The following is a 27,900-nucleotide window of genomic DNA, read 5'->3' as shown; positions in this document are numbered from 1 at the left end:
ATTCAAACACACAACAAACAAACAAACAAAACAAATGCATGCACGCACGCACGCTCGCACACATACACACACACATAGATACATTTATATACGTGTATATAACGCGTGACGCAATTTTTAAAATGAGGAACATATTTCCGTGATACGTAGTAACAATTTGTTATCTCTCTCTCATTGTTTTTATTATCCCATTTTTTGTAGGATCACTTTAAGTTCTTTAGTTTTCTTCTTTTTTTGTAAATGCTCTCAATTTTAATTCATGAAGAATATTTTGATGGAGATCCTTTGAATGTTTTTTTTTCTTTCTTTCTTTCTGTGTGTATGTGTTCATCCTTTCTTTAATTTTTCATTTGATATCAATAAGTTTTATTATTATCGATATCACGAAAAAGAAATATATTATATATATATATATATATATGTTTTATTTGGTTTTTTATTTTTTTAAACGATGACATCTTTCTCTCTCTTTCTCTCTCTCTCTCTTTCTCTCATATATGAGAATTTGAGAGATATATATATATATATATTCGATATTTGTATGTTTTTCCAAAAAAAAAGCAGATAGTTGTAATATCTTCTGATCATTTCTTGAGTTAATTTTCTTTTTCGTTCTTCTTTCAGTACTTTGTTTTATCATCATCCACTTCTTCAATTTTTATCTTCGATATATGTATGTATATATGAATATGCATATATTATACACATATAGCACGACGAATGAAAAATAATTTCAATTTTTTGTATTTATTTTGTTTTTCTCTCTTTATCTCTTTTCTTTCAAAATTATGTATATTAGTAAGAGACAATAAATTTCTTTCTTTGTTTTGTTTTTTCTTTCTTTCTTTTTAAACAAATTTTTGGAACCAATTATTAATGACAATTAATAAATATAATAATTGTTAATAATTTAAAATAATAATAGTAACAACAATTTTTTGTTTAAATATATAAATAAATTATCAAATAATTTAAATTTTCGAATTTTGTAAAAACAAATAATAATAATAATACTTGAATATATCTAAAAAGAAATCACACTAATTGTCTTTTGATGATAATTAAACAAAAATCACATAATTTAAAATCTATACGAGATAATAATATATAATATATTATAATACGTTTTTTTTTTTTTTTTTTTTTTTTTAACAGCCAATCAGACTACGATAATTATAATATTTTTTTTCTTTTTTATTCTCACTTTTGTTACTTTGTTTTACTTTTATTATTTCTTTTCGAGAAGACGATAAAGTATTTTAAATGTTAAAAGAACAAAATTATCAGAAAAATGGATGAAGTTCATTTTCGTATTCGCTTGTAATATTTCAAAAATATATATTGAAAGTTAATTACGCTAATTAAAAGCTGTAATTTGCTAAAAGCGATATACAGAACTTAGTTTTGTTTCTCGTGTGCAGGAGGAAAGATGTTCAATTAAATTCAATTTAAAATGGTACTTTGTCTAATTCACTAACAGTGTCAATATAGGGTACGATTTTTTTGTTAATAATAATATTATTATTATTATTATTATTATTTATCTTCTTCTTCCTTTACTCTTTTTTTTTCTTTGTTTGTTTGTTTCTTCGTTTAACAATATGTAAGCAAAAATTTATCAATTACGTAGAAGAATGACTATATAATTCTATACATATTTAGGATAATAAGAACTTTGAGATTGTAAAAATCATCAAAAAATCTATCACAATTACCATCCACACGTAACAATGAATTTTTTCTTTTTTTTTTTTTTTTTAATTTCGTTTCACTTTTCTCTCTCTCTCTCTCTCTCTCTCTCTCTCTCTCTCTCTCTGTCTGTCTGTCTGTCTTCTGTATTTTCTTTTTTTTTTCTTTCTTTTAATAATTCTTTTTCTTCCTTTAGCATTTCTTTGTCGTTTTTTATTCTTCATCTTTTCTTTTCTTTTAATTATTATTATTTTTTGTTAATTTTATTATTGTATGTGTAATTCAAACATCAAGGCAAATAAGGGGTAAATTTTAACAGTGGCCTAAAATTAGCCAAGTAGTCTTCCACAGATAAAAGTATGTAAATAGAGTAAATCTATACTAAAATATTCAAATATATATAAGGTGTGAGCGTAATATATAATAATATTATTATTATTATTATTTTGTTTATCTCCTTTTTCTTTTTTTTTTTGAGGTAAAAGATCCTCTTCTTGTGGTTTATCTTTTTCTGTTTGTAATGGTCAGCCATTTCGTGTTAATCATCCAGTTTTCTTTTTGACTTTACATGTCTTCCTTCTTAATCTTCTTCTTCTTCTTTTTCTTTCTCATTTTTTTCTTCTTCTTTTTCTTCTCATATTTAACGTACCATTTAAATGGAGGCAAATAGATTGCATCGTAAACATATATTGCATGCCATTGTATACGGAACAAGCATACGATTTGTTTTCTTTACATATACAATGCCAAAAAACAATACGACAATGCGAATCATGAACGCTCTCTCTTTCATTGGTACTTCTAATTAATATTTACCTAGCAACAACATCAGAGACTCTTTAAGGACACAACTTATATCCTGAAGATACTATTATCACAGGCATTATTTATATAACTCTGCTAACCACGACTATTAAATATATATATGTATGTATATATAAGAATTAGTTTATATATATATATATATATATATGTATGTTGTATGTAGCTGTGTTTTTATGCATACTATAATATTAGGTGTATGTATATGTGTATATATATATGTATGCATGAAAAACTTCTACAAGTATCAGAGATGATTCTTTTACAGTTTATCAGTGCGCATGCTAAATGTCTATGCAATCTTACATTTTTTTTTCCTTTTTTTTTTTAATATTTTCCTCTATATATATATATATATATATATATATATATATACTCTAATAGCACAAAATATTGAAAAATATTGAATACATGTGTATTTAATATTAAATACACATGTATTCAATATTTTTCAATATTTTGTGCTACTAGGATATATTTATGTTCTCCTTCTGTATCTGTATAATATATTAACTGTTCTTTCTATACATATATATATACAGACACGCACACGCATACATACATACATATATATATATGGATTTCGTGCAATAAACTACATATATCGATATCTTACACGAAAAGGTTTTTTTTTTAAGAATATTAGTTAATCGTCGTGTGATATTCGTTCTTCCAAAAATGATTCCTACACAAATTCGAATTACTTAATAAGCAGCAATCCGTCAAGGTTGTTACAGAAAGGGTGGGTGGGTTATAAGTGGATTGCACTTTAGTAGGGGGTATAAGGGGGCGTGTGTTGGAGTAATAGCATTCATAACTTTGAATATGTGCAAACCCCTATAAGAAAGCTATATATATATATATATATATTTAAGTATAAATATATACTATATATGTATATATACGAATGTGCTACGTATGTATGATTTGGTTTGGCAAAAAATAATAATATTTGTAAACAAATATTATCTTAGACAATATACGTAATAATATTTTGGTGGTGTTTGTAGTAGGTTGTATGTGTGTAGAGCGCAATCTGCTGCTAAATATTTAAATATACATGCTGTATACACACATATATATATATAATGTATATATATGTAGCATTTTTTTTCTGTTTTTTTTTTTTCTTTTCTTTTTCTTTACTTCAATCAAATCTTAAGGCTGATCATCATGTATGTAAACAACCCTAAAAAATATGTGTATTTCTATATATGTATGCGCTTTTTTTTTAATGTATGGAATTTAATCTCCTTCCATTTCTTTTACGTGAATCTTCTCTCTCATCGTATTGTATATACACAAATAGAAGTTGTTTAGCAAACTGTACGTTTAGTTACTTTTTTGTCTCTGGGTATTTTTCTTTTTTTTTTTATCCTTTTCTTCTGCCTTTCTTTTTTCTTTTTTTACATAGGTAAAGTTATGCGACACCATTGCACGTCGTTTTCACTTATATAACGAACCCCTTGTGTTTTTTTTTTTTTTTAATAATACATTATGCCCAAATCATTTTCACTTATTGTAGAATAGGAAAATGATTTTTGACGTGTAAGTTAATAACAAATACATATACATGTGTTATTTAATGGATGCAAAATGTTTCGTTAGCACCACAAAACCAGTAATTCATATACGCATATATATACATATACATATATATATAAATATATATACACATATATATATACGCACCACCTTAGGCGCATACACATATATATTTGTACTTTATATATATATATATATATATATATATATATAATATAATATAATATAATAAAATACAAATAAATAAAAAAAATATATATATATATATATATATATGCGTATGTGTAATTTTTTTTTTTTTTTCATTTTTTTTTCCTTTTCTTTTTCTCAATGTGTATATTATACTATTATATATCATATATAATATATATGTACGTATGTATATATGTATTATATGAATGATACATATATGACTTTCCATATATATTATGATAATGTCATATATATGTAGATTTTTGTGAAAGATGGACCATAATAAAGCATCCTGAGTAAATATTGTATAACCATTATGTACCTCACATTACTAATTTTAACAATGCACAAATGGAATCTACTCAAGTGGCAAGTCTAAATAGTTATTCTTCAATCTGTTTTTTTTTCTTTTTTTCTTTTTTATACATGCGCTTTAAAATATGTTCTGCAAGATGGCTTCTTCTTCTTCTTCTTTTGTTTGTTTTTTTTTGTTGTTCTTTTTCTCATATTTTTCTTTTCCTGTCTCTCTTTCTTTGACTTTCTTTATAAGTAACTAAATGTTTGATTTTCAACGTACCATAAGTTTCATTTTTTCTTTCTTTCTTTCTTTCTTTTGACGACACATTTAACTTCTATATAATAAACGCATTTATCAACAATATTGTGACACAAAAACGCGCTGCGACAGAGTATAATAGTTTTTTTTTTCTCTTTTTTTTTTGTTGCAAAACTTTGCGTCCTATTTAATAAAAGCCTAAGAGTTCTTTTTTTTTATTTAATTCGTTAAGTTGACAAACTAACTCTTAAACTTCTTCTTAATTATTATTATTATTTTTTTTTTTTAATATGTTATACGATATGAGAATAATAAGCAGGAGAATTAGCTATGAAACTACTACCGACCTTCGAAGCATGCAATTATTATCATTTACTTTTTTTTTTTTTTTAATCATTTTTTTTTTCTTTTCTTCTTCTCGGATTTGACAAGCACAGAAAAAACTTTGATACTCACATGGAGAAATATATAGAACGATCCTGCGCGTATATAGTTTTTTTTTCTTTTTTTTTTTAATCCATTTTCTTTGCCATTTTATCTACAAACTTATAAACTTTATCAAAACGAAAAAAAAAAAACAAAATAGAGATAATTTGTATAATAATATAATTTAAAAAAAAAGAAAAAAAAAAACAGAGAAAAACAAGAAGATAAAAATTAAGAACAAAAACAAAACAAAAATAAATTCTATGAGATAGAGAGAACAGTCTAATATATATATATATATATATTTATATAATAATAATAGTAAAAATAATAATAATAATTTATATATATATATATATATATTATATCATATCTCTCATATAATCGTTATATAATATATATACATTCCTTGAGATATTCTACTAAGTCAATCTAAATAATAATAAAGAAGACAAAGAAGTTATTTTTTTCCATTGAATTAAATCGCAAAAACAAAACAAAAAAAAAACAAAAAAATAAACCCCAAGACCAAGAAGAGAGTAGCGCCTTATTTCAAGCACAAATCCTAAAAAACCGTGATATAGTGCTCAATTAGTAGGAGACTAGAATTTGATTTGTAAACATACTTAAAATACTGACGTGTCAAAAACTATGGTACCACGGACCTATTTTGACGAAAAGGCCATTATGTTAAAATTGCTTTCCTCTACTAAAGAAGCAACTTCAATTGATTGACTTCGGGTCATCAGCGCAACACACACTGCATCGTTATTTATTTATTTATTATTATTTTTTGGTAGATTTTTCTTTTTTTTTCTTTTTCTTTTCCTTTAACGTGTTTCTTATCTTTTGCTTATTTGTTTCTTTAATTATTATTATTATGTTTTTTTTTTCTTCTTCTTTACGTTTGCTTAATTATGTTTAATTTTTTATACTCTGGCAGTTTACCAAATGCAACTTCGCTAAGTATATTACTATTATGATATTGATTGGTCGGAAATATACATTTACCTTCTTTTTCTCCTTTCAATGTTGGTACTTTCATAGAAGAGGGACGCATTATACTTTTTACAACTATTAAAGCTGCATGCTGCATGCTGCTGCTGCTGCTGCTGCTGCACTTGTATCTATTGCTTTGATAGGCCCAATAATTAAGTAGTTTAGTGTGTCTTGGGCATGCCTTCTTTTTTTCTTTTTTTTTTTTTTTTTTTTTTAAATCCTTATCCTTCGTTGAAAATAGAGCACTTCCAAATAGATGATGCTCCGATGTTGAAGAAATGTTAGTGATATTGTTATTATTATTATTATCATCATCCTTTTCTCACTTCATACTATGTAAAGAGTGTTCAACACAAGAACGTGATGATTGTTTTTAGCCAGCGTTACTATGTATCCTTCTGAAGTTATTTTCAGGCCACAACATCGAGATACCTGCAACATACAATTACGTTAATAAAATTACAAACAAATTATTGATAGATTATTATTAACCAAAATATTACCTACATATATATATATATATATATCTTACCTTAACGTATGGGCACTCAAATTCAGAAATTAATGAACCATCCCTCGAAAAGACAGCCACGTGGAATCGATTACCATGTGAATCACCAATTAAAACATCTCCAGCATCGCTAATATCAATTCCGTTTGGAAAATTAGTTATACTCTCACAGCCAATGCGACGCAAAAATTTTCCTTCCTCGTTAAATACAACAACGCAATGTCCTTTAAAATCACAAACAAAATATTCTTTTCCTGTAGAAATAAATTATTAATTAATATGTATAGTATTTCATTTGTATATGAAATATACAATATGTACGTAGAGGTGGGAGAACTTAAATAGTGGCAACTATTTATTCACAACAGATACAAAAGAGTTACATGTTTGCACCTGTTACTGTCCTTCAAAATAGTCACCAGCGTTGTGTAGAACCCGTTGTTAGCGATTTGGAAGGCGTAGTATACCGTTAGCAGAGCTTGTTCTATTGATGGTGCGAATGGAGCGGTCTACTGCCTGTCGAATCTCTGGAACCAAAACTGAAACGACAATCCAATGAATGGCGTCATTATGGGTCGCCGCGAAAGTTGAAAGTGCGTCATCAGAGCTCCAGTATGGTGAAAGTTATGGTGATTTCACCATTTCCATTTCGTGGCATTCGCTTCAGAACTGTTGCCATTCGGCAGGCAGTAGTAGACCGCTCCATTCGCACCATCAACAGAACAGGCTCTGCTAACGGTATACTACGCCTTCCACATCGCTGGCAACGGGTTTTATACAACGCTGGTGACTACTTTGAAGGACAGTAACAGGTGCAAACATGTAACTCTTTTGTATCGGTTGTGAATAAATAGTTGCCACTATTTAAGTTCCAACCTATGTATATGCAATGTTAATATATAATAATTGATTTTACCACTGATAGCAATATCACTTGGTTCTCTCATATAATCACTGCAGTCGAACCATCTAAGAAGGGCACCCGTATCACTGATGACAAATACAGTAGGTGACACACTGTCAACTGCTACAATCTGACCCTGACTTGTAACAGCTAAACCAGCTACAATGTCGATGTAACGAATGGCTATTTTTTTAATAAAATGACCGTTTCTAGTAAATATCTGCATCCTAGATCGTTCATTTCCACGATCGCATACTACAAATTTTCCACTATTACGCATAACTGCTACTTTTCTTGGATACCACAATTGACCCTCTTCTTTACCAGGTACACCAAATTGAAATTTGAAAGTACCAGTCTTCTCAAAAACCTATCATTTGAAAATGTCTATGCAATGATGAGTCTTACATATTTTTTTTTATATTATATTTAACTTAAGAAATTTGTAACGTACCTGTATTCTGTGATTATTAGTATCAGCAACAATAATATCTTCGTCGGAACCCAAACAAAATCCATGTGGTGAATTAAATTGTCCTTTACTGGGACCCAATTGACCAAATTTACTTCGAATTTGCATTGGTGTTAATTTAGTATTGTTAGTACGAAGATGGGCATAGTTTCCACTTCCTGCACTAGGTACATTGGCAACCGGATTACTTACTACTACAGGTATATTATGTATCGTATCATTGATAAGTTCATCTAAAATGAAAGAAAAAATATCTAAATAGTAAGTAATTTTATTTAACTAATAAATGAAGAGGTAAATTTAAATAGATTTAAATTACCAGCAGCCTGTGAGAGTACAGGAGAAGTGGAGGATGAAAGAGATTGGAAACCACCATTCATAAGACTGTTGGCAGTTAAAGTGTTCAAATTAGGTGCATCAATAATACCAGGGGAAGGTACACGCCCGAGTACTAGACCTCCGGTACCATTAATTGTTGCACTCCCTAAATCTACGTAGACAAATTGAAATGTAATATGTATGAGCAAATGATTGATTTGATAATAAATAAGAGAGAAATACTGTAAGTGTTTCTCACCTTGACTGCCAAGAGTATTTCCTAATTTAGCAAGAGCTTGTAAATTGTTGATAGCATGATTGGTAGAGTTTAAATCGCCAGCAAATAAATCGACTAGTGTAAAGGAAGGAGTTGGACTCGAATTAGAGCTGGGTCCAATAACACGAGTGTCATTAACAATTTCTTTTTCCGCTAAACTAACTAGTTGTTGTAAATTATATTCTTGAATACTAGTCAATCCATGAATGGGGCCTGGTGGAAGAGAAACAGGTGGTGGGGGAGGTGGAATACTTTGAGGACTAGTTGTAGGTGGAATAATAAATGAAGGTTCACCTTCGAATGAGGATTGCATCGAGGCAGGAATTGAAATGGGAGAACTTGTACTGATCGTACTAGGACAACTTATTGAAGTGTGAATGATTTGCTGATTAGAGGATATACCTTGTATGGTTGGTTTCATTTCTGGAAGAATTTTGGTTATTGGTGTACTTTCTGTATGAAATTTACCGAACGCCTCCTGAATAAAAAATAAATAAAAAGAATATATTATTACCTTAACGGTGTAAAATAAAAAAGAAAAAAGGGAAAATATGTATAAAGTAACTTTTAGTAAATACCGTAATAGTTTTTTCAAAATGACCATAATCTGTCTGGAACTCTATACAAAATGTAATGTGAGGACTTGGGGTACTTTTAATTAAATTTATTAGTTGTGTCCCTACGATACGACGAAGAGCTAATATTTCCACAGTATCTCCATGATCCAAAAGTCTAGATGTAAAACGGCATGCGTCGTCTATTTTTTCAGCAACTTTCGCGACACTATATTAAAAAGTGAATAAATATTTTTAAATATACATTAAATATCTAAATTATATTAATCCTTTACACTTTGATTTAATTGTCAAATTCTCTCCCCTCTCGTGTTTTATCAAGTTTAAATTGTAAAATATATTACATACAAGCTTCATGCATTATAGTGCAAAGGGTTAATGATCTAATTAGAGTAAATACGATTAAAACTTACTTATGGAAACTATCCATTATTTCAAGTTCTCTTTCTGAGTGTAATTTATCAAGCTCATCCAATGCATTATCTCGACATTTCTCTAAAATAGCTTTGTAACTTTGAAAAGTTTCCATTATTAAATCTTTAGCTTGATCACGTTGTATTTGCAATTCACTAAGTGCATTTTCTAATTGCGTTGTAACTTGATCGCAATCTTTTATTTTGGTTTTACTTTCTGACATTAAACTCAATAATTCTTCCTTTTCGCGTGGTTCAGCATCAGCTAATCTTTCATATTGATGATCCGGTGCTTTGTGCTCGATAAGAAGACATTCATTACAGATTGGTTCCTAATCAAAATATCAAAATTGATAAAAGAACAATTTGGTTATTATAAGAAAAGAAAAAAACTAGAAATTTACCTGACATGTGTAGCAATAAAATTTCATATTTTCAGTAGGATGATATTCACAAAAAATAGGTTTATGTATAGGAATAGTTTCCTTAGATTTTTTCAAATCCTCAAAGGCGATGACTTTGTGACTTTCGAAACAGCGCATAAACTGATGTGCCGTATTACAATTAGGACAGAGAAAATTGGCACAATCTGAGCAACGCGCAACAGCGTTTTCTTTAGCCTTGCATGAGGTACATAAAACTGCCATATTTTCAATGGCAAACATGTCGAGTATATTTGTTAATACATAATCACAAGTTAGAGATGCAGCGCCTTTGGAACTGACGGAAGTTTCTTGATAACATACGGGACATTTTAATACAGATTCTACTTTAGAATCTCCAGCTCCATTTATGAGTAGTTTATCTAAACATCCTTCGCAGAATACATGAAGACAGGATAATACACGTGGCGAGCACAATTTGCTCGAACACAAGGTGCATTGTTGATCTTCTATTTTACCATTGTTACAAGTCATCTCTTCTAATGCATCACCTGAGCTGCTACTATTGTTGTAACCAGTAACATTGTTGATGTTTCTAACTTCGCTTAACAAATCCCCACCATCAAGTTCATCCTTTCCAGTAATACCGACAACTGATGTCGATATTGATACTGTTCCCGAAGGAACAGCTATCGTTGATGATGCCATCTCCTGCGCTTTAGTCAATCTATTACTATTATTATTATTAATATTAATATTAATATTACTTATTGTTCTTTTGTTAATCTTTTCGCTCTAATGATTTAATGTTATTATCATTTATTATTATATTATCATAAAAGCAAGTTTGTGTAATTTACTTCTATCTTCTTCTTCTTCTTCTTTTTTTGTTTCTACTTAATTGTGTCGAATCCTTTTTTTGTTAACAAGTTTACTGGGATATTTAATGAAATCGTTAAACATCAATGTTTATCCTCGTTTTAAGATTATTTTCTTCTTCTTCTTTCTTCTTGTTTTTTTTTTTTTTTTTAAATATGGTATATAGTAGAACTACAAAAATAGTTGTCGCAAAAATCTAAATCATAAGATGTAATTTGAGATATATTCCATCATCGATCGGGAAAAACAAAACACTTCGTCGCCATAGGCGTCACGATGACATAAACAAAGTAAATTGCTGCTGATGTTAATGCTGTTGCATATAAAACCGGAGGAACCGGACACAACCGTAGTGCGCAATGAAAAAATCGAATAACGTTTTCGTCGTCGTCGTCGTCTTATACAATGCGATTAAATCCGAAGTGTGTGTGCGAATAACGATTTCTTGTCAGTTAGCTTTTTTTTGGTCCACGATCACCCAAAATATGTTCAGTCCTCGATGTTACGTTTCTTTTTTTATATAAATCTTTCTTTTTGTTGTTAAATATGAAATATATTTCGATGGTCTTCTTGTAAAAGAGAGAGAGAGACGTACACCAACCCTACCCCCACTCTATCTCTCTCTCTTTCTTTCTAGTTCTATCTTTTTCTCTCACTCTCGATGCGTCAAATTTCTCGAATATTTTCTTAAACCTTCTTTACTATTTCTTGTTTTGGTTGTTATTTGTTTGAATTATCACTCTTTTACTTTTTCCAATAAATATTCACAGCGTACGTCATATTATCTCGTGTTAAATTGTTAGAATAGATAGATATATTCTGAACTTTTATAGGGAAGTGTTAAAAGGTATCAAGAATACATGTATAAACATTATTATTGAACGTAACGTTTTTTTCGACACTTTCCTTAAATTTATCCACGAGATTAATAATTTAATTTTCTTCTATTACTTAATTATTTAAAGCGTTAAATATGTAGTTAACTATTGTTTTATTTGTGGAACAAACGAAGAAATCTTTCGCACCGAGAGGAGATCAACTCCTTGGTGTAAGAGGACTAGAAATAATCAACTTATGTAGATAGGAAAACTACTAGAAAAATATTTCCTTCAGGTTAGTACGTCATTTGTTTGCTACGCTATCATTGGTCGAGATTTAAATGATCAACCAATCAAAATACAAGACAAGCATCAATAGATGTCAAAGTTCATTCCTCTAAACTAATCACGTTCGAGATTTGTTATCGTATTTATTTTGCGTGTTTTTTATTGGTCATGTATGCACTTTGTTCTTAAATAATGACTAAGAATTATAATCTTAATAAATTACATAATTATTTAAATAATAAATTGTGAATAAATATAATTCTATCTATTATCATTAAATAAAGAAAATAGAAAATCAAAAACTATTTTATCGACAAGCAAAATTATCGACGGTGCATAAAATGTCATTTAATTTATGGCGCCAAATTTAAAAATAATTTAAGCCTTTACACTCGAGTGGTTACTCTCGGTCACCACTTGATTTAATATGGTAATTAGAGAGATAACGATGCTTATTTACATGTTATATATATATAACAGGTATTTAGAAGGATTACAAGGTTTGCTCTCAATGAATAAAACCAAGCGAAAGTTATCAAACCACATATTCTTTGAAGTCCTTGAATGCAATGCACAAGTGAAAGGTGTTTCAATATAACTTGATCTGCATTAAGTACAGGTATTCATTATACTCTTAAAAACTTTCCATTCTGTTTAAAGAATAAAATAATTAATCGGTAATGTATATCACATTCTTTCAATTTATAATATTTGTACATTTTAATAAACATTTATTTATTTGTATTTTATTTTAGCAATGAAATTGTACTCTGTATCCGATGGTCCACCATCTCTTGCATGTCGTCAAGCGCTAAAAGCTTTAAACATTAAATATGAATTGGTTGACGTAGATTTTGGGAAAGGTGAACATATGACTGAAGAATATGAAAAGGTAATTATAAATGTTAAATAATATATATTTTAATAATAATAAATAAATTCAATAATTCATCGTTGTTTCAGCTTAATCCTCAAAAAGAAATACCTGTTTTAGTTGACGATGATCTTGTAATGGGAGAAAGGTATGTTTTATCTAAACAATATAAATTTATTTAAGCTTGACAAAATTCATTTAAATTAAATGATTATTTTTCTTTTTTTTCATAGTAATGCCATTTTACAATATCTCGGTGATAAATACGACACTTTTGGTAAATTATATCCAAAGGATCCACGAGAACGTGCCATTGTAAATCATCGTCTTTGTTTCAATCTTGCTTATTATTATCGTAATATCTCTGAATATGTGGTAAGATAATATTACATATTATATATTTAAGAACACTTATTGTTACTTCGATTTTATTTTATTATCTTTTTTTCTTTTTTTATGTTACATAAGATGGCACCAATATTTTTCGACTATGAAAGAACTCCGTTGGGTTTGAAGAAAGTAAAAATGGCTTTAGATATTTTCAATAAATATTTACAAAATGAAAATACAATTTATGCTGCTGCTAGTAAGTAATATTATTTTTACTACATATGTGCATATCATAAAAATAATGATTTAAATAATATTCCAAATTATTTTGTTAACAGATTGCTTGACTATAGCAGATTTTCCATTAATCACTAGTACCATGTGTTTAGAAGCAATTTCTTTTAAATTGGATCAATGGCCTTACGTCGAGAAATGGTACAACAATTTTAAACAATCTTATCCAGATTTATGGTCAATCGCAGAAGGTGGTATGAAGGAGATAAGTTATTTTGAAAAAAATCCACCTGATTTATCCAACATGGTTCATCCTATTCATCCAATTCGAAAGAACATCAAGTAAATGTTACTAAAATCTCTCTTTTGCACAAATGAATCAATTATTTTCATTTCTTATTAATAAATTATATTTATTATTGAATTATATAATTTAATATTATATATATTATTATTATTATTATTATTATTATTATTATTATTATTATTATTATTATTATTATTATTATTATTTCTGTTTGAAAACTAAATTTATAATATAATATTAAACTATTATAAACATCATCATTAATTACACAGTTTCTTAAATATGCAATTACTTATTTCTAATTATTTTCATTAATTGACATCTAAAGTGAGATAACTTAATCAGTCGAAAAACATACTCTCCAGAGAGTAGTATTGGATATCTATATACCTGTAATACGATAACGTGTGTGAAAATAATTGCGTGAGAATAAGATATATGTATGTTTAATCAGGTAACTGTGTATTCGATACGAATGAATAATTTTTCAATTATTGCAAAGATACTAATGAGTGCTCAGAATAAAAGCATTTTTTCTTATATAATTTATAATAATAGTATTTGAACAAAAAAAAAAATAAATTATATTTTCTTTAATGAAGTGCCACTGCGTATTTTATAAATTTCTATGCTTATGTGAAATGATGACCTTATCGATTGAATGATATACATGTTATTGAGAATATGCATTCAATGTTGCATATGCATAAACTTCATTGCTTATGCATATACTAGTTTTTTTTTTTTTAAGAGAACAGCTATTGCTTTTCCTGGTATTTCAATATTTCATTAAACTTGAATAACGATACTAACAGATATTAGAAAGAATTTTATAATAATCTAAATATTATATATTTTTACATATATATGTATATATATATATATTGTATATACCTTTCATAAAAACTTTAAACAATCAACTCTTTGATTTTAGTTTTGAAAGATGGTACAAATTTAAGAATAAAATTGATAATTTAAGAAACGTCGTTTTTCTTTTTATTATTATTATCATTATTATTATTATTATTGTTATTATTATTATTATGTTTATTTTCTTCAAATTTCAAATCCAATATATTAAATACTACATAGAAATGTTGTATCTATTGACTAATCATTCATTATTCAGTCAATTATTTAATATTCAATCCATCACAAGATATTATTTAAATAGAACACTGGGATTGAGATCTATATTTTAATAATATAGGATAGTCGACCCTGTAATTGCTAAATATTATCTTCTCATAATAATTAAAATTTATTATAATGGACTAAATTCGAGTTATCTATAAAATATGATTAATAGTTTTAGCAATAAATTTTAAGAAACTCCTGTTCAATATTTTCCCCCTAATTTTAATTATTACGATTTGATAATGAATAAGGTGTTTAGTGATCGTTTTATAGTAAAGAATGGCACTTCTTCTAATAATTTATAAACGTGACATTAAATATAAATAGTATAATATTTAAAAAAGATAGTTCACTCGTAATTGATTGTCCTCTTTTATTATTTTTTATTTTTTTACTGCAGGTGTATAGAATCCACGATTTGTCAATATTAGATAACAGTGACCAAACTTTTTAATTATATCAATGTTTTGTTTTAAAAGGATGAAGTTTTGACGTTAAGAGTATACAGGGTGTCTTGTAATTAATAGTAATAAGCAAACAGGAGTATTTCTTTCAAAAACAAAGCTTTATATGAACAAATTGTATTCTACGTAAAATCATTCCCTGCTCACGTATACAGTTACAAGACATCTTGTATATGATACAGTTTGGCCATCATTGAATCTATATTGACACAACGATGCTAATCCAAATTATTTGAATAATAAATGTAACTATTATCAAATTATTTCATTATATTTTCCAAATGATCATCTTATATTAGATATTCAAAAATCATAATTACAAAGGAACTAATAATATAGGTGTAAATATCATTGAAGTATCTATACAGGATATATTTTCTGAAAATAAAAGATATGTTTTACATTCGACATCCAATTAATTGGATATCGAATTTAGTATAAGAATGCTTTTATTATTTTTCTTTCATTAAATCAAACTATCTTCAATGTTATTTTATGTCATAATCAATGAAAAACAACTTTTTTATATTATTCTCTGAAAAAAATATTAATGTTATATACTATTATTTGTATTGTACAGTTTCTATTTTTCTTGTTTTTTTTTTTTTTTTTTTTTCAGAAAGAAGGCATTTTAGGAGATCATAAGATTTTACACACATTTCAATATTAAGTATATTACACGATCAAGAAAGTGGTATGAAGAAGTGCAAGTAGAAACAAATTGAAAATATAATTTTTGCAAAAATATATATAACAAATATTATGCAGTTTCATTTTAAACGTTAAGAAGATTAAATAGAATAATTATTAATGAAATAATAGGATCACACACAAGAAAGAGAGGAAAGAAGAGCGAATTTATTGCTCGATTAATTAAACATTTGTGTATAAGAAAGGATAGTGCGTCTAATAAAAGCCTTGTGCTTTTTTTCCTCCGATAAAAATAAGAACTTAGAAAAGAATAAGTTAATTTTTAAATTATTTGAAACTTATATCTGACAATATATATTTATATATATTCATATATATATATATTTGTGTATTATCAATCTTATCGCTAAATCAAATTATTCTTTCTTCCTTTTCTTTTTTATTTTTTTTCTTTTCCCCATTTTTTTACCTAATCATAACATTATTTATGTTCACAATACCTTAAACAGGACTTTGATGATTGGAACTTGAAACTTGATTAATGCTTTTACAAATGATGCGTTTACAATTAGTCACCGAACCCTTCCTGAAGGCGAACGTAGATGAGATTTTATATATCCTGTTCGATAATCTATCACCTCACGAGATGCACCACCTGGCACACCATGTCTATGTCTTCTACTCCATCTGCGAACAGCGTCAACTTTGATTAGCTGTTATTTATGTATTTATATTTACAGCCAACTAATTCAACATGCAAATATCACACTGCAATCATTTTATTTTTTTTATTTTTTACTATTTTCACACAACATGGTAGAACCACAATGAAGAAACATTCCACAATGATAATGTGTGTTATCAAGATTTAAAAAGATTATTTAAAGTTGATAATATGAATACAGAATGTTTCTATTTTTGTAGGTTTTACAATAACGAAGAATGATGATACTATTCCATGAATATAATTTATCTACAACTTTATAATTAATGAAAGTATATAAAAAAAGAAGTCTTATTAGAATCCTACGTAGATATATCATCGTTCATCGATATACATCCAGATTAAATTGAATATCATCACACCCCACGATGCTTCATTCCATATCTATAAATGTGTAAGTAAAGTATGCATATAACATTCAAAAAAAGGTTACAAACAAAAACTGGGGTAATATATTAAACATACCACACTCTAATCACACTACAGGTAAGATGCCGAATATGAGGAAAAAAACTAATTCAATCAAAAATACATTTATGTGTTGTACACGTTCTCTGTGTAGTAACACACCAAAATTTTTTTTTTTACTTTTGTTAATAAAATCAATCTTATTATAATTAATTTTTGATAGGGTAATTATACAACATTTTCATACTAAACAACTCTCGATTAGCATTATTGGAATTAAAAGGAATTCAAGCATTTTCTAGCTCTGCTTAGTATTTAAAATCCGAAAAAATACTTACTAATGTTGAAAGTATCTTAATTTTGATCTATTGCATATTTGAATTATTATTCAAAAAAATGTGAAGGTACATACAACAAAATAATTGAAAAATTTTCTTTCATAGTTTGTAAACAAAAAAATATATGAAATTAGATAACACTTTAAATAGTCCACTATACAAGAATTACATATATTGTATAGTATTAAATTTACACGTGAAAGAGTGATACCATATATGTAGTCCTTGTACAGTACAGGAAGATTTAAAGCATTACACTGGGTCTGTAAATCTCTCAATATCAGATTACATCCTATATTATTATATAATCAAATCTTCTCGTAGAGGGAACTGGAGATTGTTAAATTACAAATACAGCCAGTCTCGGATAAAGAATTGTCAACGTGTGTCATGTACGAGAACATTGATCAATTTGGAAGAAAAAAAAAAACAAATAAAGTAAGTAAATAATTAGATACATTTTTAAATAAATATATAACATGTCCTTTTTTCAGATCAGAAGTATTTTATAGTATAAAACTTTGGACCATGAACGTGAGCTTGATCCGAGTGTAACTGTGCTTGTTCTCTCATACCTTTCTGCGTCCTAGCAGACGCCGATGAGCAATCAACGATGGTTGTTGGTGACGATGACGGTTGAGGTCGAGGTCGAGGTTGAGATCGTGGTTGGGATAGGGAAACACCGGTGCGATTGGGATTCGGAAGATGGGGTCGAGCTGTTCTGTTGAGACGATGTGTTAACATGTCGATTGTTAAAGTTTGAGCTGGTGGCAGTGTTGTTGTTATTGCTGTTGTTGTTGTTATTGTTGTTGTTGTTATTAGCAGTCATTGGGAGAAGGGTTTGTCCATCCCCATGCAAGCTCGTAACCCCATAACTCCTCAACCTGTACTGCCATTGTTGACTCGTTCTGCTCCTAACTGTTGTTCTTCTTGGCTGGCACTGCGTCGTACTGCGTATCAAGGGCCACCATACATCAGTGATCAACGATATCTCATTTCTCTCAAGTTTGGATCTCCTTTACGAAGGGGAGGATACTCGGAACTTTTTTCCTTCAACTCTGAACTTCATTTCCGTGATGTAATTGTTCTTTCTTTCTTTCATTCGTTCGTTCGTTCCTCCGTTTTATGTAATATGGGATTACAAAGAAAAATATATAGAAAAAAACGACAGATAATTCGCAAACATTCTCAATGTCCTAACAGAAATCTCATTGGGTTTTAACTGAAATTGTTTAGATAATAACGCAAGGAAGTTTAACGTATCCCATAACTAAGAAAAATAAAAGAAAAATATACAAAATATTATGAAAGATTGCAATTTCAATAGAAAATATGAAAATATGAGAATGGAGAAATCAGAACGCGAAAAAGATATAAATACTCTAATTTCTTATTAAATTTCTTTTCTTTTTTTTCTCTCAACATATTTTAAAATGGATAAACATTATTGTTGTTATTATAATATATAATTTAGTATTAAAATAGTGTATATATTACATTGATTAAATATAAGCATGTGAGTTATAAGTTAAAGCTTTTTAGTGATTGCTCGGTTGCTTTAAAATTCAAATTTGTGTTTAAAAGTACGGTGAGTAGCAAAGAGTGAATGAAAGAGAAAGAAAGAAAGAAAAAAGAGAAGAAATTACACTAATCAATTTTATATTTTGGAGAATAAAGCTCATGCATTCACACACCACGCTCAAGCAACATGTTTCACGTATACAAAAATTCAATTGAATTTTATATTCAAAGGAATAAAATCATGCCGCCATTTATATTGTCCTTACACTCATGTACTATACAGAAAATTCATTACTCTTTATAAAAAATGATTTAAATACAAAATATAAAAAGAATAAATCAATGTTTATGATTGATACAAATTTTTGTACATATTGTAAAAAATAAAAGTAATTGTTTTGATTACTTGTAAAGGTGTGTCAAGTTAGAAACTAATTTTGATAAAGGTTTATAGATAAATGCAATATTTTGTTTCTTTATTAAAATTCAAATGAATTTTCAGTATTGTCAGTTTAGTTGGACGTTATTAGGCGATATGTATTTTCTTACCTTGTATTGTAACTCATGAGGATAACAATGTTTCTGTAACAGCATATAATGGATCCTGATAGTTGGGAAGCGAGCGATGAAGTGTTGATGTCGATTCACACATAACACATTTAAGCGGTACAAGCAATTCGGCTTGTGTTAGAGATTTCCAATTAATAATTAATTCAAATGATAAATGTAAGTAAAACAAATGATATCTCTTCTCTGTAAAATATCTAATTAAATATTCCCGCGTTTAATGACATCTATCGATAAATCTAACTTATCGATGTACGTAGCGATAATCGTTAGATACGTATCGATTTTGAATTATTATTCGATAATTATAATTCAAAAATATTTTTTTTTAATAAGAATAGAATTAGATTTTTAAAAAAGAATAAAGATAAATAACTTTTTGTTAATTTTTATGCATGATTAAAAAAGAGAGGTTAACTAGCTAACTAGGATAGTGAGAATTACTTGACAATCGTATACTGTTTTGGGGTTTGTTTTTCTTTTTAATATCTCTTTATAATATTCTAAATTCTTGCAACTGTTTTTTTTCTATTTTTTGTTTTCCTTAATTGATAATAATTCCACAATATATATATATGTCTATTATTAATGTTAACTCTTGAAATATTCGTAGGATTTATTTGAATATAATATAACGAGTATATAACGTGATTTTATATATGTATATATGTATAACATGATATATATAAGATTTTATTATTGCTATAACGCGACAACTGGTATACCCCAATAAAAAATAAAAATATTAATGAAAAAAAATATATATATGTATAATTATATATTAATAGGGGAAGAAGTTTAATATTTTAATTAACGAGATATCATCGATGTCATCTAAGGTAATTTATAAAAAATATATATTGCTATTATTGTTTCATAATACTTAAAATATTATTATTCCATTCTATTCTGTTTTAATTTTGTTCTATCTTTTATAAACTACACTTTAAATTTGTTGCATATTCCAGGCATCCTGTAAAACAATACCAATGCTTGGTTTTTTAAAAACATCCTAAAAATATCGCACGGATGCACAAATTGGCTCTCTACATGCGAAAGAAAATCTCTACGATTAATGCTGACTGACTTTCAGAAAGAATTTGGAAAGAACTTGTTTTTTTTTCCCTATCTATTTTAGAAAGAAATAAATCATGGTTTGTATAAAGTTCTTATTTTCTTTCTTATTCTTCTTGTGGGATTGCAGCTGATTGTGACCTCAATGATTGTTCATTGAAAAATTTCTTCTGATTACCAATAAGAAACGTTTTGAAATATTTCACTGATGGATTAGATCAATTTTAAACATAAGAAGGAGATATGAAGCTTTTACTAAACATTTTCACATTAATTATTTCTAATTAAGGAAGGACGCGCGATAAAGGAAGAAAAAAGAAGAAGAAGAAGAAGAAGAAAAAGATGGAGAATATTCCTATAAGGCAATCATTATAAAAATACAAAAGCATATCCTACTTAAGTGAGACTACATTCTTGCCCTCTATCTAGGTGCGAAATAAGATGTAAACAAAAATAATCATTTTCATATTCTTGCAAGAATATTAGTGTGTGTATATTGTGCCCATACGTGCACACTTTTTATGCGTCTTATCTATATATCTATCATTTGATATAAAATACTCATATTTTGTATATACATATAAAAATATATAAAAAAAATAAGATATAGATAGATAGACAGATAAATAGATAGACAGATAAATAGATAGATAGATAGAGAAGAATATCACTAAAAGATCAAACTAAATGCTAATAATAATAATGAACTTAAAATCAAAATTTGTAATAGTTTGGATTGTAAAGTGCATACCACATAATTGCATTATAATAAAAAAGATCATAGTGTGCATACCGAAGGAGTCTTGTTATGTAATCGGGCCAGTTGTCTGGGAACATCACGAGAAAGAAGCCGACTGCAATGAAGATCATTCCGGCCAGCTTCATGCCCATGAAGTGCGCTCCATATAGAACGACATCCAGAGCTATGCAATCATTTCAACGGGGCGATTACTAACATTGTAGTTGTCGTGTCTTCCTTTTTTAATAAAACTTTCGAATTTGTATGACTGTTCCTCTGGAACTTCACTGATCATATTTGAATGATTAGAAATTATCTCAATGAAGTTTCTGAGGAACAGTATCTTCCTTCGAAAGATCCTTTATGTGATAAGTGAGGACATGCATATATATATATTGTATAAATACATGTATAGGTATTAAATGATACGCATTCTCATGAATTCATTTTATTTCTGTAAATTATAAATGATATATGTATATATACTTTCTCTATAGAATGAACTTACTAAAATAATGTGCGCTATGACCAAAAAAGAAAAAAAACGTAAATGCGATGCAAAGACCTGGTGTGTTGTTACTAATGTACATACCTGCAGAAACAGGAACAGCAGTTATCAGACCAAGTGTAATGAATAGATCATAAGTAAGTGCGATGCTGAAGTTTCCTAACATATTTGCAACTGTAACATAATGAGTGCTCACTTAAATAACAATTCTAATAGGTTTACTAATTCCGTTAAATTGTGTTATTGTTCACCAGCATCACATTAGGATAGAGTGAGAGGAATAAACTATGGAATAATAATTGAAAGAATTCAATGCATGATCAGACCTAGATGAAGTATGCTGGCTGACAAAAGAGCTGCCCATGGTAATCGAGTCCAATTTACGCTCTCAGCACCCGAAAAATAAAGGGCCAAACAAATTGGCCATAAAAGAGCAGCGTTGCAAAGACCAATCAAAGAAAAGAATAATGACATTTGACCAAATGTCGTTTCTCCTATAACTTTTTTAAATACCACCTGGAAATAAAAAGAAAAGTATTTATTCTTGAAATGATTTTCTTCTATCTTTTCAATTAAATGTTCGAACGTTTTTTACAGAGTCGTTACTTTGTAAACAGCAGATCCAGCTGCTGCAGTTGTTGCTAGAACTACACCACCCAATGTTGGACTTCCTGTAATACCATCCATGTAAGCTAGAAGAGCTATGCCAGTATTGCATAGGATCACTGCTACTATCTGTAATAAATTTGATAAATATTCAGAATAAAATTCAACTAGGAATATTTAAATATCTCCATTATCTTTAGTCTTACCCTAACTCCAACAAATTGCTCGTGAAGGATCACCCAAGATAGAAGATAAACGCAGGAAACATTGGTAGCAAACAATGCCATCACGTCAGTAGCCAAAAGTATCCTCAACGAGTAGATGTACATGTAATTAGTAACAACCCAAAGTCCACAGAAGAGACTACATTTAACGAGGAAACGTCCACCAGTGAAACCTTTGTCTCGAAATCCACGAAGACTTTCAGCTAATATTTCTGATGGTGTCGTGCATTTCGTTCTAACTGCTCGGCAAATGAAATAAACTGGAAAGTATAATACTTCCCAGTTTGTGCAGAACCATGTTGTGAAGAAGGGTGCATTGTATGGAAGCACAGTCTACAATGAAATATTAATGTTAATTATAATAATAAAGTTATAAACATTTAAATTAAGAGAATATTTTGTTTTTGAATTTTATAAATGAAAGAACGTAATTATGTGCACCCAATTAAATAAGACAAATATAAGATATGAAAGTGAAAAGTGGGTAAAGGTCTCTTGGCAGTGACAAAAGAGTGTCTTAAAGAATTGAAGCACCGTGTCTAATTACATGCTGATGACGGGGCTCGGTAACGGAGACATTTGATGCGGATGTATAACTAGGGCTCGTTTGCTTATGAAAGTATAAATATTTTATGCAGTGGGTTGCTCCAACCCAACTAGCCGTCACACATATTGTAACACACACGCCAAAATATATCTGAAATAATCGAACAAAATAAATATTACACAAATGTATTTGTTTCTAGTGTACAATATAACATATGGACAATAAATAATTAGGGTTAATTAATTAATCAAAAATTAGTTAAATAAATTATATACTTTTCTTGCAGACTCTGCACAACAGGATGCATAACAAGCGGAGAGTTTGTTCGGTCTGGATTGTTGATAAGCTACAGAAGGTGTAGTCACATTACACGTAGATTGAGTTTGACTTAAAGAGGTACTATGTCCCTGACCTCCTCCACCACCACCACCACCACCACCAGGTCCTCCTGTACTTCCGGTAGCGATACCAGTACCAGTTCCGGAACCTACACCACTACCACTTGTTTCTAAAGATCTACAACTTGATGCTGAATCACCGCATCCACCAGCAACGCTGCAACCTTGTTGTTGCTCGCACTCTGAAACAATAAAATATTTGAATTAGTATATTTTATATATAATGACATGACACAAAAAGAAACAATGGTGAGTATGAGCAAAGCAACAATGTGAATAAATAATAAATGAATGATGTGTATATGTTTTAATGTATAGTATCAATAAATAGCAATAAGCGGTGCTATTGTACAAAGAATTAACAAATATATTTCTTGTTTTTAGTTGAGCGATTGTTCCATTAAGAAAAAGTGTGTACCCGGCAAAAGTTATTACCCAGCCATTTAATTGCTTTCAATGCAAAGAACGAAGCTCTTTCTTTGATATTGCTATAAGTGAATTAAATCAAAGCGAACATGAACTCTTCGTATATTTGTACTATCGTTCATGAGTCATATCGGACAGCTAACTATATATTTCATTTGATTTATTAAATAGTATGTAGAATAAATTCAATATTTATGATTTAAAGTGCCCGATGATTTATGAACGTCAGATATATATATACGGTATACACTTTTTATTCTATTCTAGAACTCTCTAAACCATAACTACCACAAAACGCGTACCGTGAAGATAAGACATCACCCCGGTTGTAAAGGAGTTTATTCCTCTTGGCTTCTTATGCTCTTAACGTAACACTGGTATGATGTAGAGAAAGTCATTTTTGATGAAACAAAGTTTTTCTATGTGTTCTCTCTTTGGTTTTATTCTATACGTATTACAGGATGTCTCATTTAATGTTTCATTATATATACAGTAAAAACATTAAAATACAATCCAGTACTGGACCTAACAGTTTCAAATTTTATAATTAAAGTATTTGGAGTATTATATTGTTCAGTCTGGGTTGAGAACATTGATTTAAATGATATTGAACTTAAAGGAGACATCCCATTTATATTTAAAATATCGTTCATTCATTCGTATATTCGTAGTAGTAACTTTAAGCTCCTATAAATGCATCTTACCTGTCGAATCCAGCACAACTTGAATAGGACTGGCAATTGGACCATGGTTTTGTTGATCCTCGCTAAGGACTATACTTGGTGCACGAGATCGTCGGGGATGAAATATCGTTGCTACTTCCCCAACATTTCCGCTACCCATGTTTAAGTTTGCTCTTTGAAACATTTTTCAATGGTATCGTTCAACATATCCAACACATTATCGGGAAACGATTGATTTAATTCTAAATGAAATCGTGCAGAAAACGTTGCACGGAACAGGCAATGGAAGATGATTCGCCGAAGAAGATTATCAGGAGGATGAAGGCACGTAAAAGAAGATCTGTCTTAGTAGTAGTAGTAGTAGTTGTTGTGGTAGTTGTAGCGATTAAATCGCTCCATGATTTCACTCTGGATTCTAAAAAAATCAGTCATCCTTGTAAAAGGATCCTCTTACCAAAGTATATGATCACACGTGTCGCTCAAATGAGTTTATTTTCATGGTTGAGTATTTATAACTGCATTCCTTCATTTTTTTTTTTTTTTTTGGTGGAACGTTTTGATGATCTTGTTAATAATTTTTAATTATTATGAAATATTAATTGAAGATTTTCAATAAGTCAAGATAATTATTGTTGATGTACAATTTTATTCGACACTTACCATCTTCCAAAACAACAACAACAACACAACAACAATAATAAAAGAAACCGAACATAAGAATAATTTGCGTGCAAAGTTAAGCTTAAAGCAAAGTACTCAACTAATTTTTTTCATTTATTTTTTTTCTTTTTCTTTAAGGTATTATTATTTTATCATTTATTATTTCTTTTTAAATGTGACCGCAAAAGCTAATAAGCATGAGCGTGCACGAAACAATTTCGCGTAACATAATGAATCGTTTGTGCTTTGAATTTAAACAATGACATTGTTTTTTTTTCTTTTCAATTCATTTCTTTTTCTTTTACGATAACATTTCATTTTAATTGGCAAGATTTCGAATAAAATATTTAATAGAAACATAAAAATATAAGGAAATATTAATTGTGAAAAATGAAATCTCGCATACATTAGACTAGTTCACAATAATTTATGTTCATTATGAAATCGCGTGACTTGAGAAGAGTGATGATTAAAATAATATTTCTTGTCACATTATTCTCTTTTTCTTTCTTTTTTAATTAGGGCACGATTAAGTCTCCCTTTCTTCATAATTTTTTTTTATCTTCTAATATTTAACACACAAACAAGTTAAATAAATATAAAAGCAACTAGAATCATGCAATCATTTTACACGTTGTTATTTGTCCTGCAAATGTGTTTCATAATTTGTATAATTCAATCTAAATTCTATTCATTTTTTTAAAAGATAAATCATGAAGCATATATGTATATATATGTAGAAAAATATTTAAAGATTAATATTCGAATTTTTATATTTTACAGGTGACAATAAAAACGTGTATACAATTGAAAATAAAAGGAACACGTTTATCCAATCGTAGACATTTAACAAAGTTACCCCTTTTTACATCGAACAGCGTTATTTCAAGCAATGGCTTCTTAAATTTATTAATAATTTAATACGAACGAAGGATTGAAATGTAGAAAATAAAGAAAATTTGACGTACCTTCTTTACGGTTCTCCTCGAAGTTTACGCTGCGTTCGAAATTTGAACCTTCCATTGTACATGGTCTTTTTCTTCAACGTTTTATTTTATTGTCAACCATCCAGAATGAGATGAAACAATAACGTCGAGGGACAACTATACAATACTACTTACAATATACATACATATATATATATATATATATATACACATAAAGAGAAAAGAAATAATAAGAACAGGTAGAAAGGAAGGGAAGGAAGAAAAATTGAGAACAAAATCTATCAAAAATGATTGATGACAAATTAACGCGCCTTTTTCTTAACTTCTATTCTTGAATTGTCCGTTTTTATGGCTGCCCAATTAACGAAAATCTAATAACAATATATTGTTTATCTAACACCTTTTGAAAATATAATTTAAAGAACAAAAATAGAAATGTGTTGTGTCGACGAATGTTAATAGAAGGTGAAAAAAAAATGGAATAAAAAAAAAAAACTAAATTGGGTAAAAATATATTCGGATGGATTAGAAAGTTGGTTTTGTTGGAAAGTGTGTTAATCGTTTTTCACTACTGTGAGTTTTCCTCCTCTTCCTTTTAAGAAGCTTTAGAAGAAGCTCGTTAAATGACCGAACGGGGACGAAGTGTTCCGTTCTACGCGTGCGAGGAACGCGTACTATCTCAATTGTATAGAAATGCTTCTAAGCACCCTGGTGTGTCATTGATTACCGGGACTTGCTTGCTTGCTATCGTTCGCCGTTCGTTCACCACCACAAACCCCCAATACTTTAACTGCGCCTGCGTTTATGTTTCCCGTCATTGCACAAATCTCTTACAGTAAGCTTTAGAAGAAAAAACAGGCTTCGTGTACTTATTATATTATTTTTCTTTCTTATTTAAGTATAATAAATCTTAATATTTAATTATGCTCGTATATGCACATACACTAATAATTAATTATTATATCTTAATGAAATTTGTTTAGATTAATTATTTCTTTTTTTTTTTGCTTGTATTTGTAGTTAAATAATGTAATCGTATAAGTTGATTAGTTTTGTTTGATTTTTAAATTATGGAAATGTTTGAGTTTAGATTTTATATATATATATATATATATCTTTAATATTATATTATATAATATAAATATAATATATAGTATGTGTTTATTCATACTACAATAATCACCACTGTTAACTTATTTCAATACTTTTACTGCGCCTGCGTTTATGTTTTCCTTCATAATATACTTCTTCAAGAAAACTTGACAAAAAATGTGTATCTTGTGTTTTTTTATTATGGTATTTTTTTGATAATAAGTTTGACTATAACATTATATTTTTACGTACACTAATAAACAATGCAATAAACAAATTTGTTTAATTCAAATATTATATATTGCAATTAATATTAATGTATTGTTATATTTCAACTAATTTTATTAAAAATATAGATTTTATTTATGAAAAAT

At 28.5% G+C, this 27,900-nt stretch overlaps 3 protein-coding genes and 2 long non-coding RNA genes across 17 annotated transcripts; 3 read left to right on the top strand and 2 right to left on the bottom strand.

Annotated features, from left to right (window-relative positions):
• Positions 1 to 1,516: 1,516 nt before the first annotated feature.
• On the bottom strand, positions 1,517 to 10,793 carry LOC107069616 (protein meiotic P26). Its single transcript, XM_015327067.2, has 9 exons — positions 10,104 to 10,793; positions 9,700 to 10,031; positions 9,290 to 9,494; positions 8,694 to 9,189; positions 8,436 to 8,606; positions 8,099 to 8,349; positions 7,657 to 8,014; positions 6,762 to 6,994; positions 1,517 to 6,661 (listed from the first exon to the last, which is right to left on the bottom strand). The coding sequence occupies exons 1-9, from the start codon at positions 10,788 to 10,790 to the stop codon at positions 6,557 to 6,559; spliced, it is 2,838 nt and encodes a 945-aa protein (XP_015182553.1). The 5' UTR covers positions 10,791 to 10,793; the 3' UTR covers positions 1,517 to 6,556.
• A 1,150-nt stretch (positions 10,794 to 11,943) lies between these two features.
• gfzf (GST-containing FLYWCH zinc-finger protein) lies at positions 11,944 to 17,317 on the top strand. Of its 2 annotated transcripts, XM_015327068.2 has the most exons (7): positions 11,944 to 12,074; positions 12,548 to 12,744; positions 12,823 to 12,959; positions 13,031 to 13,089; positions 13,175 to 13,316; positions 13,410 to 13,527; positions 13,610 to 17,317. In XM_015327068.2, exons 3-7 carry the CDS (start codon positions 12,825 to 12,827, stop codon positions 13,849 to 13,851), a joined length of 696 nt encoding a protein of 231 aa, XP_015182554.1. In that variant the 5' UTR covers positions 11,944 to 12,074; positions 12,548 to 12,744; positions 12,823 to 12,824; the 3' UTR covers positions 13,852 to 17,317. The 2 variants fall into 2 exon arrangements, with proteins under 2 accessions (XP_015182554.1, XP_015182555.1); XM_015327069.2 differs by lacking the exon at positions 11,944 to 12,074 and having other exon boundaries at positions 12,257 to 12,686.
• Positions 15,994 to 27,155, bottom strand: LOC107069618 (solute carrier family 35 member F3). Of its 11 annotated transcripts, none has more exons than XM_089173863.1 (11): positions 26,456 to 27,155; positions 24,849 to 25,242; positions 23,596 to 23,900; positions 23,321 to 23,470; positions 22,756 to 23,106; positions 22,550 to 22,678; positions 22,270 to 22,459; positions 22,028 to 22,117; positions 21,490 to 21,619; positions 19,605 to 19,659; positions 15,994 to 16,751 (listed from the first exon to the last, which is right to left on the bottom strand). In XM_089173863.1, exons 2-11 carry the CDS (start codon positions 25,009 to 25,011, stop codon positions 16,743 to 16,745), a joined length of 1,572 nt encoding a protein of 523 aa, XP_089029989.1. In that variant the 5' UTR covers positions 25,012 to 25,242; positions 26,456 to 27,155; the 3' UTR covers positions 15,994 to 16,742. The 11 variants fall into 11 exon arrangements, 10 of the variants coding, with proteins under 10 accessions (XP_089029989.1, XP_089029981.1, XP_089029986.1 ...); XM_089173855.1 differs by having other exon boundaries at positions 15,994 to 18,484; positions 19,605 to 19,637; XM_089173860.1 differs by having other exon boundaries at positions 19,605 to 19,637.
• On the top strand, positions 20,595 to 22,338 carry LOC107069619 (uncharacterized). The gene is made up of 3 exons (XR_001476143.2): positions 20,595 to 21,125; positions 21,933 to 22,080; positions 22,198 to 22,338. It is a non-coding gene; the product is annotated as an uncharacterized LOC107069619 (long non-coding RNA).
• LOC149032153 (uncharacterized) lies at positions 22,336 to 22,725 on the top strand. Of its 2 annotated transcripts, none has more exons than XR_016177008.1 (2): positions 22,336 to 22,477; positions 22,541 to 22,725. It is a non-coding gene; the product is annotated as an uncharacterized LOC149032153 (long non-coding RNA). The 2 variants fall into 2 exon arrangements; XR_016177007.1 differs by having other exon boundaries at positions 22,337 to 22,477; positions 22,561 to 22,725.
• Positions 27,156 to 27,900: the final 745 nt, after the last annotated feature.

This window comes from Polistes dominula, unplaced genomic scaffold (assembly GCF_049000335.1).
Source record: "Polistes dominula isolate Pdom_NZ unplaced genomic scaffold, Pdom_raw_medaka contig_75, whole genome shotgun sequence".
NCBI lineage: Eukaryota > Metazoa > Arthropoda > Insecta > Hymenoptera > Vespidae > Polistes > Polistes dominula.
This window is presented reverse-complemented; position numbering and strand designations above follow the sequence as displayed.